The sequence below is a fragment of the Perissodus microlepis genome, chromosome 20 (assembly GCF_051167445.1).
Source record: "Perissodus microlepis isolate ML-2025 ecotype Zambia chromosome 20, ASM5116744v1, whole genome shotgun sequence".
Taxonomy (NCBI): Eukaryota; Metazoa; Chordata; class Actinopteri; order Cichliformes; family Cichlidae; genus Perissodus; species Perissodus microlepis.
In genome coordinates this window covers 1,575,561-1,588,859 of record NC_140480.1, presented here as the reverse complement: position 1 = coordinate 1,588,859, position 13,299 = coordinate 1,575,561, and the positions used below count along the sequence as shown (strand labels likewise).

Below are 13,299 nucleotides of genomic sequence, written 5' to 3'. Positions count from 1 at the left end.
TGAATGGTTGTCTGTCCTTGTGTGTTAGCCCTGCGACAGACTGGCGACCTGTCCAGGGTGTACCCCGCCTCTCGCCCTATGACAGCTGGGATTGGCTCCAGCACCCCCCGCGACCCTGAAAAGGATAAGCGGTAGCGAATGGATGGATGGATGGATGGATGGGTGTGTGTGTGTGTGTGTGTGTGTGTACCTCTGTGAATGCATGTGCGAAAGAGACAGCGGGTGTGTTTTGAATTAGTGAGAGCGACAACCTTGAGGTGACCTAAAGGATTGTATTCAGTAATTATCTGATTACTCGTCTGTTTTTCCTCACTCAGACACCCTGCAACTGGATAATGCTGTAACTCACTGATCACAACCTACTTTACAATCAATTACCCATTAACAGAAGAACGGTCACAATGCACACGGGCAGACAAACACCGCCTTTGCTGCCACCGTTTCAGAGCAAAATGTGACAAAAGAAAAACACAAAAGTGCAAATTCTAAACTTTTCCTCATCTTGTGACTTTTCTATTTATCTGCCTCACTCGCTGTTTTTCTCGTAGCTTTGTGCAGACCTCAGCACTTCACTGAAAGCCTGGTGAAGCACCACAGTGAGAAGGTGTCTCCGTCCCCTCTCAATGTCTTTTTGCGATCCTTCCATTTATGAAAATGTTTGCCCTTGCCTTGTCATAAATGTCTCTTTGAGAGGAGATGATGCCTGGCAGCCAGAGAACAGGAGAGTCAATCTTACACACAAACAGCCACAAAACACACACGCAAAGCCATGGATATAGGTACTCACATTTCAACAAGGACACACATTTACTACACACACACACAATCTCACAAAAAAAAAAACCTTCTTGTCTCCAAGAAGCGATAACATTATGAGAAATTTTCAGTTTCTACAGGGAAGGCCAAAGGAGGGGCGCACGTCCACCTAAGATGCCAGATTAAAGAAAAGATTCAGACTCATCAATCATTCTCCCTTTCAGTCGTCCCTTAATGGAACATCTGCACGAGGCAGATGTTAAGACATAAATACACTGGCTGCAATATAAATATCCTTCACGTCGCTCACGTTAGATACGCAGCACCAAAAATGACAACGACAGCCAGTTCAGATGAAGGGCAGCTGGTGCACAACACTTATCACAACATGAAAGCCAAAGGCACAGCGTAACATTTTCAAGCCATCACAGCATATTATATGAAATCAAACCGAACACGCGACACTAAAATCACTTCCTGCTTTTATCCTTAGGTGATTTTGTCATTTTCAATTATTGAGTTTGGTTAGGTACGTTTTTTGCTTGTTTTTTTCATTTTATTAGTTACATCCAAATCTGCCCCACAAATCTTGAAGTGGATTTTGCTGGGTAATACTTGTGGTTCCTGGAATATTTAAAAGTAGATCCTTTAGCTCGGGAGACAGACAGCCTTTCCGCTTTTAGGATTAGGCTTAAAACTTTCCTTTTTTAGAAATCATATAGATAAGTCTAGATCCGGTTGCCCAGAGTCCTTCCTTAGTTACACTGAACAACACTTAGGCAGGGGCTCCTGGGGGGTTCCCATCTTTTTCACTCATTATCCATTTAATAATTAGTTACTATTTACTTTGGCTATCTTCCACAGGGTGTCTTTTTTCCTGTCTACCTCCCCTGATCCGGTCATCCAACCACAGCAGATTCCAGAGGTTTCTTCCTGCTAAAAGGGAGTTTTTATTTCCCACTGTCACCAAGTGCTTACACATTTGTAGGGTCATATTGTCGGGTCTTTACCTTATGATATAAAATGCCTTGAGGTGGCTGTTGTTGTAAGTTAGTGCTACATAAATAAAGTAGACTTGTACTGAACTGACTTGGACTGAGAGGCACCAGCCTTTCAAACTTACTTATGCTGGCTTGCAATTAATGTTGCTTGAGAATTAAAAGTGATTAAGACCATCTTACATTATAATGACCTTCACTGCAAGCCTACAGCCAATAAAGCCTGTAAGTCCACCCCTCTGACATACCCCTAATAAAAATCTTAACTGTAAAAGCTTCACAACGACACACAGAATGAATTCACATTCTTGCCTGTATGTGCATGTAACTGAACAGCATGACCTCAGGAACATAAAAAGCTCTTATTCAAGCACAGGTAGCAGCTATAACGTGTTCCGTCTTAAATCTTTGTTGCCTAGAGGTATGGGATTTTCAGTGTCACACACATGTGATCTTTGTGAACCAGGGAGGCGAGTACCCAACCTTCACATGAGAAAAGCAGTACGAGGCCTTTGGGCTCAATCACGGTAGTGACTCAGCCACTTGAATCACACGGGAAGGATATCACACAACCAGGGATTTCTAATCCACAAAAGCTCACTTCTCACTGTCTGTGCTGTAACCCCCAGGCATTTTTGAGAGTCACCCACCCTGATGGGACTGCGAACACGCGAACGCCTCTGAACTGGGAAGACCTTTCTTGTTGGATTACTTGTACCCCCCTTTCTTGTATTAAAGAAGTTTTGTGTGTTCTTCCTGGCAATCTGCCTCGGTGGTCTCGTATTTCATTGTGAATCCGACCACAGTGTTCCCTCGGGTAGCACGCGGTGTATTCACTATAACTTTACAATATGTGAAAAGAAATTGGCTGCAGAGGTAATCTACAATAGAGCCAATATTGTGGATGTTGTAAACAGACAATGACCCACCGACAGGTGAATATACAGTACACAACTGGACATATAGATATACAGCTACCTACCTGTGTGGCTTCTGTGTGCATGTGTGAGGGAGGCCAGACAAAGAGATAGCAGCAGACTCCACACACCTACTCCACAAATGCAAGGACCCCGTTCCCGCATTCTGTCAAAGGGAAAGAAAAGCACACAAATGTTGTTAGTGGACACAAGAGAAGAGAAAAATTTAGAGAATGCATTGCTTTACTTGTATATATTGTATATATACAAAAAATATTCAATTGATTCTCACTGCAGAACTGTTATTAGTGACTCTCTAGCCCCCTCTACCTAATTGGACACCACCTTTCTCATTTATGCAAGTCTGAACCTAATCAAGCACCACACACTGCTGTATATGTTCATGCAAGAAGTGAAAAAAGTATCAGCTGAAGCGCAAAGGTTAGTTCAGTGTTTCCCATGAATTCACCAGAACGTTCAGCATTCTCGCAAAATAACATGTTGGGCGTTTTGGTAGAAACACTTTAAGAAGTCAGGTGGTGTAAAGAGCAACATTCACACACAGTCATACTCTAAAGCAGGGGTCCCCAATCCCAGTCCATGAGGGCCTGTGTCCCTGCAGGTTTTAGATGTGTCCTTGATCCATCACAGCTGATTTAAATGGATAAATTACCTTCTCAACATGTCTTGAAGTTCTCCAGAGGCCTGGTAATGAACTAATCATGTGATTCAGGTGTGTTGACCCAGGGTGAGATCTAAAACCTGCAGGACACCGGCCCTCGTGGACTGGGATTGGGGACCCCTGCTCTAAAGGATCTATTGAGGGCAACTTGGGGTTAAGTCTCTTGCCTAAGGATACTTGATTGGCATGCGGGCTGGAAGAGCAGAGGACCAATCCATACACATTCATTCTACCACCTGAACCACATAACTGACTGCAAGTACACAAAAAGCACCTAACGCAGTCCACATTAAGAGGATGCTGGGCTTGGTGGATGTCTTAAACACGGGACTATCACTCAGAAGACTGCTGGTTAAACCATGTTCAACACAAACCTTTTTACATTTACGCTTACATAAGTCTGGTTGGGACTCGAGTCCATGGTTTTGGATTAAAGTTATTACCGTTTAAACTCTGTGGTGAAAGGGTTTCCTTTTTGGCAGAAAGTCATGAGGATAATCTTTTGCTGTGTGCATGGGGCTGCACCTTCAACCTAACGCCATAAAACAGCTATATTCAATCTCAGAAAACTGTCTTAAAATCACTGAAAGCTCTCTTCAAGTTCTCTCTAATGAAGCTTGGTCATAAGTTCAGTAAGGAAGATCTGTAATCACTCATCTGGCTGGTTTTCTGGGTGTCAGGTTGCTTTTCCATTCTTTAAATCACTACCACTTTCCCACGCTGTCAGTCTCAATGCTGTCATCATTACTCTAGTCCAATCATCTTCTTTCCTGCCTTCTTTGAGCCAATCAACCTCTGCTTTATGTGATTTACATCTGTGATCTCCATCATTTTCCCTTTCACACTCATTCGTGCAACCCACCTCCTGCCCATCTCCAACTCACAGACACCTCAGTCAGAGATGTATCCAAGCCTCAGTCTTCGTCTTCACCACCACCAGCATCTAGACTCCGGGGAGTCCTGTCCTAAATCACCGCTGGGACTCCATTCTGCCATGATGGGTCATCAGAGTCTAACCACCAAATATAATAATTTCTCAATAAACAATGTTCAGTTCTTCCAAGTGAGTTCTTCCATTTCTCTTTATTGAACTAAAGTAGAGCCTGTTGCAGAAACGAAGTTCAAATTGATTTTGTTCTTAGGTTTGAATCACACATGTATAAAGCTGTTCAGTCTTGCTTCCTACAAATTAGAATTATATTGGAAAACAAATAAAACTTTCACACCGAGACCTGGAGAAAGCCATCCACATATTTATTTTCTCTACTACAACTCTCTCCTGTCTGGCATGAATGAAAAGTTACTCTCTTGCCTGCAGCTGGTTCAGAATTCAGCAGCACAGCTTCTTACTGGTATTAGCAGACAGCAATCACATCACTCAATTCCTGGCTTTTTTCCATTGGCTCCCTGTACGATTTAGAATTGATTTTAAGATTTTAATCATCACTTTTTAATGATGTTGCAATCTGGCCCCAAGCTACTTGGATGAAATGTTGACCCTGTATGAGCCAGCTTCGAGCCTTAGATCCTCACATGGGGCCCTTGTGGCTAAATCATAGTCAAGAATAAAATCTAAAAGTGATTGTGCTTCTGTTTTTAGGGCCTCTCAACTTTGGAATGACCTACCTGAGGAAATAAAATGTGCAGAATTAGTAAACCTCCTCTAAATCGCTTTTTGAGACACGTTTTAAAGACTTGGTTTTATGTGATTTCATTACATGTGATGTCTTTGATATTCTTTGATCTTTCATATGTCACATTTTAAATCTTTGTGTGTGTGTGTGTGTGTGTGTGTGTGTGTAAGAGAGACAGAGGACTCTTACAACTGGCTTTCTGTATAAATATACTGTTTGAATATAGTGCTTCTTAATGGGTCTATACAAATAAAATGTATTATTACTACGAGACTGGAAGTGCAAGTGGACATTTGTTAGAGTTAAACTATAGAACTGTGCGACAGCCTTTAGCCACCCCTCATTCCTTTATGTTTTGCCTTCAAATTGCCAGACTTTTTTGTCATTTTAAAGGACACTTGAGCAATAATTCTCCAGGCTTTCTGAAAGTCTTTCATTGTTTCTTTTTGGCTGCTTTTTCACTCGTTTCCAGTCCATGTGTCTGATCATTTTCACAGAAATCTGTTTGTTTGTTTTTTCAGAATCAGAATACTTTAATAATCCAAAGGGCAATTATGTGGTTACAGTTGCTCCAATAAGAGCAGTGACAGAATGAACTCAATTAAATAATAATACAATATATTACAAAGTTACAAAACATAAGAAATAGCCCTAGTATATATACAAATAGCTCAATTATAAATATCTAAAATATTACAGAGATTAAATATTTCTGATTGATAATTGTTTTTATTTTTTTGTTTTTGTTGTTAAGCCACTTAATAAATGATAATGGTAAATAGACTATACTACTTATATATCACCTTTCTACTTAAGTTGAGGACTCAAAACACTTTCATTCACCCAGTTCACACACACAAGTTCATTCTCTAAAGGAGCCAGGGCAACTTGGGGTTCAGTATTTTCCCTAAGGATACTTTGATATGCGGATTGAAGGAACTGGGGATCAATCCATCCAAGTCCCAGTTCCAACTGGTGGATGATCTGAACCACAAACTACTTACTGCAAACATAAAAAAGGACCGAACACAATGGAAGAACCTACACATAATAAACTACTTAGCAAAGCACCAAAACCTTAATTTTTCTGTTGGGCATAAAATTGAAGTTTTGTACCAACAAAGTGATTCCCAAACAACCATTAGCCAAAAACTGGGTACATGTCAGAATTGTGTGCAGTGTGTCCTTAAAAAATCTTTGGAAACTAGACAAGTGAAGGACAAAAGAAAAAGTGGCCTTTCTACAACAGATATCTGTATTAGTATCTGAAAGTCATGTCCTCAGGGTACAGGAAAATAGCCAGCAAAGATCTGACACAGGACCCAAGAGCTGCTTAGCTGATCCATCTACTTATTTTAAAATGGTCTTAATGGAAGGAAGGCTGACAAAAAGAAGAAAATATAGAAGCAAAATATAAAGAAGGGCTGGCTCAAGGGTAGGTCAAGCTACACCCACTTTTAATACAGTGAACAGCCTCTCAAAATATTTCATCTTCTGCCTTCAGAACTGTTAGCACTTTGTCCATCAGTCTACAGTTTTAATCTAGACTTAAATATTGTATGTCTAACTACTGAATGGATTACAGTGACATTTTGAAGATAATGTTTGGTGATCTTCTGACTTTTCCTCTCCTACCACCACCAGGAACAGGCATTACCACTGAAAAAATCTCAACATCTAATTCATGGATTCTAAAATAATATGTACAAAGACAGATGACGAATCCTAACAGTGTTTGTGATTTTAAAACTTTTTATGCCTGTGGCACAATTATGTCCATACTTGAGTCATGTTGAGCATCAAATGTCATTTCTCTAATGCTTTGATGTATCATCTGTGTTACACCTTCTTAACGTAGTAACTGTGAGCATCCTGTAGAATTTAGCCAGCACAACGTCACTGTCATGCATGATTGTTGAGAAAACAGTCATGTATAACCCTTATACTCTACGACTAATGTTAAACATACACAACTGGCAATTATACCCTGCAGTGACCTTCTGTCTCCCTAATAAATACAAAAAAGGCTATTTCACTGTTCACTGCAATAAAAGCACTGGGGATGTGCCAAGAACGGTTCTGGCATTTTTGTGCCCAGACTTGCCTGGCACAATGTGGAAACAAGATGGAAAGAAAACATCATCATCCACTTCAGGCTTGGCAGTGTTGGCTATTTGCTTTTACCACTTTCATCCCACTTAAAGACAGCACTCCCTGTCATGGTGCACTAACTGTCGGTTTTTCAGAGGAACCGCATTGCTCTTTGGGGCATACGTTTCAAAATGTGAATACAGCATCTCAAATATGCTACTGAGTGAAAAATTGTGTTCCGTCGGCAACATCCACCCATATGCTGCTGAATCTGTTGCTGCTGTTGCAAGTCACGAGGCCACAAATTTGAGAAAGAAAAGACTGCAGGATGAAGGCATAATGCACACTAAGACACGGAGCCGACTCAGGACAGGTGCACGTTTGTTTTGGGTAAAGAAATAAAGACCTATTAGAGAACAGATACTGCCAGGACCAACGTCCAAGCAGCCAACAACAAAAACAAGCAAAACAACAAAGCAAAAAAAAACCTGTAACACAAAGCTTTTATACCCTCAGGTCTGACAAGAATCTGCAAGCAAGTACAAAACAACTCACCAATAAATCTAATAAAAACAACTTTTCTGATTAAAAAAATATATTCATCAACTATACTGATCAAATGACAGATTTTATTTATCTGTGTGTATTCAATGTGGACAAGGCCAACAATGGTGAGTAAACACTTAAAGTACTGGGTATCTCCTCTGTTTGTCTCTGTCCAAATGCCAGCAGGTGTTTCCACTGAAGTAAAGGATGCATATAATTAAAGCACTTTACATTCTGGGCACTAAGTACACACAAAAAGTTCTTCAACAGACAAACAAGCTGTGTGTTTTCTACCACGGAAACTGTTTGGTCAGTAAACTTGTGTACATGTGTTTGCGCACTGGTGTGAATAAATAACTGCAGGATTCTGGTAAAGCAAAAGCAAATGCAGAGGCAACTGAACTCTTTTTTATCTTTTGCATATGTTGTTTAAATATCTACAGCTTTGCTCAAAACACAACTAAGTCAACTATATACTACTAGTCTTGGTCGTACTCCAACTCCAACTTCCAAACACTAAATATTAGTACTGAGCAAATGTCTTCAGTCGTCCCTCATTTCTTTATATTTCGTTAGGAGAATGGGAATAGCTGCAGTTATTTATTGAACCATGTGCAAACATACATGGAGCTTGAACTCTTTTAAGCAAAGTTTCTTATCATTTCTTCTTGTTGTCTTCAGGAATAGTTCACCAGGTTTCTTGAAATAAATTCAAAGCTCTTCTTTTCTTCTTTCTGCTTTTGTTCTACATCAAGATGATACACCACTTTGCATTTAAACATGAACTATTATTATTATTCTTTGCCCTGCCTTCCTCCCTTTTCATCCTGTTAAAAGAGAGTTTTTCCTTCCCACTTTCACCTGGTGCTTTCTCATATGGCATCATCTGATTGATGGGGTTTTCTCTGTATTATTGTACAGTTTTTAAATATAAAGCTTCTTGAGGCAGCTATTGTTGTGATTTGGTGCTATATAAACAAAATCAAATTCAGTTGAAGTGAATGATCCCACACTGCTTCAATAATGTTGAGCTGTGGGCTCTGAGGAGGTCAGTCTATGACTGATAATGTTTTTCTTTCTAAGTATGCTTTCACTGCACTGGCAGTGTGTTTGGGATCATCGTCATGCTGAAAATGAAGGCGCTGCCAGTCAAACTCTTTCCAGATGATAATGCATAGTGAATCAAAAACAGATGTTACTTCTCTGCTTCCATAATTTCATCAATTTTGATAAGATCCCTAAGACTACAGGTTGAAATACAGCCCCAAACCATGAAAGAGCCTCCACCTTGTTTTACAGATGGCTGTAGAACCTCGCTGTTGTACCTATATTACCTGCACATATTGACAACAAAAAATAAAATCTGAATTTGTCACTCCATAAGATCTGTTGCCACGGATTTTCAGCCTAGCTCTTGTGTAATTTGAAACACCTTAACCTCTTATTCTTGATTCCCTTCTTTAAGATCAGCTTCTTGATAGTCATCCTTCCACTCAGATCTTTTCTAATGAAGCTTCATCAAATACTGTAGTAGATCTCTCAGATTTGGCAGTTTTTCCCATTAAATACACAACTTTCAGATACTGTTCATCTGCTGCAGATAGATTTTTAGGGCTGATCATTTTTCTTTTATTCTCCACTTTCCAGTTTTCTTATCTTGGCACGATGGCAAGTTTACAGCTAATAGTTAGTTGGGAATGACCTTGTTGGGGCAGTAATATTTTATCACTGATACAGTAAGTGTGTAATTTTTTGGCTCTTTTCATAGAAAAATCAAATTAAATCACGCTAAATGACGTGCTTTTATGACAGGCTGCTAGTGGCTAAACATACAATCTAAAATTGGTTATTTTTTAAGTTGCCTGCTATGTGTCAATAAAACTCTGGTTCATCCCTTTCGTTAGGCGCCTTTTATGCTGTAATGATTCAGAGGTCAGTGTTAAGTGGTTTAACAAACAAACAAAAAAAACTCTAGAAATGGTGGTAATGAATAACTCTACTAGTAACGAAGGAAAGTCATGGCATTAAAAAAACAAAACTAAAATACTTTTGAAAAGATCTGTGATGATGTAAGTGAAACAAACCAAGCTCTCCAGTTTTTGTGTGAGAGTCTGGGCAGATTAACTAAGTGCAGATGAGATTATGCACACACCTGGTTGGATCTGGGCATAAGTTGATGTGTTTATTTTGTGCACATATTCTATATTCAAGGATGTATCTGCACGCACGTGTGAGACCGCTTTTGCTGTGAGGAAGTGTGTGTTAAGCTCTGGCTCGAGTTCTAAGCTTGGTGTGTGAGTCATCTGGTTATGCAGCCAGGCATTTGTAGAGCTGGGAGAAGCTGAAAAGCCAGACAGGCTGAGCCAAGGCTTTCTCTGGTTAGGGGGCATCACACACACACAGAGAGTGAGAGAATCATATATATATATATATATGTGTGTGTGTGTGTGTACTTTTCATCTCTTGTTCCTTTCATCTCTTCCAGTCTTCCTATATCTTTCCTTCTCTCCCTTCTCCTCTCACCCTGTTCCTGCTGTCCTCACCTATCTTCTGCTGGTACTAAATAATTAGGAAACAAAGCAGAGACAGTGCCTGCTTCCTCTCCAGCTCATTTAGATACACAGCAGTGTTTGTGATGATGCAGTGCCACTTCATTATGGCTGGTTGTTTGGTCTGTCTGCCGCAGAATGAGTGGGTGTGTGATATAGAAATGGATTCAGAAAGGGGCAGCAGAAGACAGAGACAGAGAGAGAGTAGTGGAGAGGAGCACTGTGGTTGCGTGTGTGTTTGTGTACGTGTGTGTTTGTGTACGTGTGTGTCTGACTGCTCAGGAACAAGGGGTTCTGATCAATAGCTTCTAAACAGCTCGACTCTCCATCAGTATCAAACTCATCAGAGGACGGTGACTCACACATCTGCACACACTCAAAGGCAACAGACAAATTTTCTATACTGACAAACCAAAAGTCCACGTGTGAGTTCGGAACTTTGTGAATTTCGAGATCACAGCGGCTGGTAAACAAGCGCTTCAAGCAGTGCAGACTCCAGAATTCCTAAACTCCTCTAATCACATCTTTAGCGTTAACACTGGTGAGAAAACAGCATTAAATCTCATAACCCTGGATGATGTAGCTTTTTTAACAGAACACAGAGGAGCAAAAGAGAAAGTAAAAGCGAGTTGAGAAAGAAATAGTTGGTGAAAGAGCGGTGGTCTCCAATGACTTCAGCAGTCTGTTCCATCCCTTTAATTAGTCCCATTGGAATGCCCTCCCCGCTCCACGCAGCTGATCAGTTTCCTCTCCATATCTCCAGTCTGTTTTTGTGTGTGCGCACACGTGGGCGTGTGTGTTTGTATGCATCTTAGCTACAGCCGGACAGACATCTCACGGGCATATGAGCCCTGGATGAGCTCCCAGTGGTAATAGAGAAAAATGTAGTAGAAATACATTAATACTCCAGGAGTTTCCATTCTTTAAGATATAAGCCATTTGGAAAATGAGATCCCTGTGCGCTCTGCATCAGTCACTGCAGCAATTAACATAAAGCGATTTTGATATTAGAACACACACATTGTTACCCCACGGTCACAAAAACGGACATTTTTATTTTCGTGCATATTGAGAAACAGTCTTTCAGTGACATCATTTTCAAGAGGGAATAAACTGTTTTAAAGCAGCAGTTGTGCCAGTACACTATAAGGGATTTTTAGGGTTGCTTTCACACCCCTGTTCAGTTTATACAGGCGCAATTGTTCAGCCAACAGAAACATTTGATAAGGCTTCTTTACAACATTTATTTTAAATAATAGCCATCAGGAAACTTTATAGTTGGGGAATGATGTCATGTCTTTCAGCAGTAGCTCTGGTCTCTCGTGGTCAACCCACGTGTATGCAGACTCCGGTATATGTAACATCAACTAGTTTGTTGATTTTTTTAAACTAAACTACAGCTGAATCCATCTGCTCATAAAGGTCTGTAAGCAACATGAAAAGTAATATACAGTACACTGTATATTTATGCAGCTTGTAACTATGGTAACAGGTTTTCATGTCAGCATATGAGTGCAGGGATTTTATTATAATGAGATAGTCAAAAACATTAAAAACGGGGTGTAATTAGCTTCTCCAATTCAGTAAAAAGCTCTTGGAGATTTTTTTTGTTACCATTTAAATCAGACAGACCTCCTCCTGCAGCTCCTCCCTCTTTTTCTGAGCACAGAACAAACAGCAAGTATGGCCATACATGCTCTACGAGTAAGTGCGCCAGTTAATAATGGCATTTGGCTTCACACAAGGTTAAAACCCTGCTCTCATATGTGAAAATCCTCAGCTCACAACATAGCACCACTTTATTTTACTGCTTTCTCTCTCTCTCTCTCTGAGACCTATGATTGGTCAAAGTCAGTCTCCCATTACAGGCTAGATTTTATAACACCTGAAAACAGAGCCAAGAAGAGGTGTAAGAGTCGAGTTCCCTCTCACATCACTTGAATTACAATATGCTGAAAGGTTATTTATTTTTTTTGTTTACCAGTGACATCAACAACATGTTGACTCCACTAGCTTAATGACAAAGAGACAAAGCCTTATTTGTCTCATCTCTTTGTCGTATTTATAATAATAGTATTCACGTTAGAGTAAATTGTGCTCACAATTAGTTAACAAATAGAAGAAAACTGTCTGCTGACTTCAATTTACCAGTGCCGCACACCACCAATGTTATTATTTTTCTGAGGGCCACACAAGGTGTTTATGGGCCCTAAAATTTCCCCATTGTTATATCGTCGTTTATTGCAATGAGAGTAATTTCAGCTCTAACAGTGAGAAACTCTTTGGCACCAATTAGCGGTGACATCTGTGATCCCTACAATCTGTTACCTTGTATTTTTTTCTGTCCTTGAGCATTGAAATTAAGTAGCTATTGTATGACTGTGACTTCAGAACAATAGGTATGAATCATAATCATCCTGATAATTTAAGGGAGAGCTGACTATCTCACTCGCCCGAGGAGTAAAGGTCAGCATGATGCTCGCAAGCTTGCTGTTCTATTTAAAGTGAAAACTATCAAGAGAAAATGGAAGCTGCTGTTTGATACCGACAAGAAGCAGCAAAAAAGAAAGGAAAGGACGCAGAGAAAGATGAAAGGTAATTAGGCAAGTGCATAGGAAGTAAGCAAAAGAGCCAAAGGGAATGGTTCAAGGATGAAAGAGAAGGAAGGAATCCAAGGTTACCAGTAACCAGGGTTTCCAAGTACTGTACCTAAACCTGACACAATGTTTTTGTCTTCCTCTTCACCATCACCTGTCCATTAAAGGAAAAATGTATCATAAAACAGTTGATTTTTTATACTGAATTCTCCATCTAGTCTGATTTATCGTTTGTGAGATCACGGGGTCTTTCGTTGATAAGGTACACGACTCAAACAGAAATGCTGTTAAGGCCAGATCCTGGTGCAGTCTGAATTACACTGTTGTAATACCAGAACAAAAATAATAAGGTATGAAAAACTGCTGGTGTGTGTCGCCTGCACCTTGTATCTCCACTCTTACTAAACTAGCATGTAGATGCTACGCACAACAGTGGATAAGAATTGGGAGACGATGATTTGCCGAATGGATTCTGGGTATTCTTGCGAGTTAATGGACGGGCTTGTTTTGTAGCCAGAGTTAGAACTGC

The 13,299-nt window shown here is 40.1% G+C and overlaps 1 protein-coding gene across 1 annotated transcript in view; it reads right to left on the bottom strand.

Annotated features, from left to right (window-relative positions):
* The window catches only part of LOC146363727 (chemokine-like protein TAFA-2), a 94,417-nt gene that overhangs the window by 44,528 nt on the left and 36,590 nt on the right, over nucleotides 1–13,299 (bottom strand). The window contains exon 2 of the mRNA XM_084916938.1: nucleotides 2,737–2,837. Coding sequence (XP_084773064.1) covers nucleotides 2,737–2,836 — 100 coding nt within the window. The 5' untranslated portion in view covers nucleotide 2,837. The remainder of the gene's footprint in view (nucleotides 1–2,736; nucleotides 2,838–13,299) is intronic.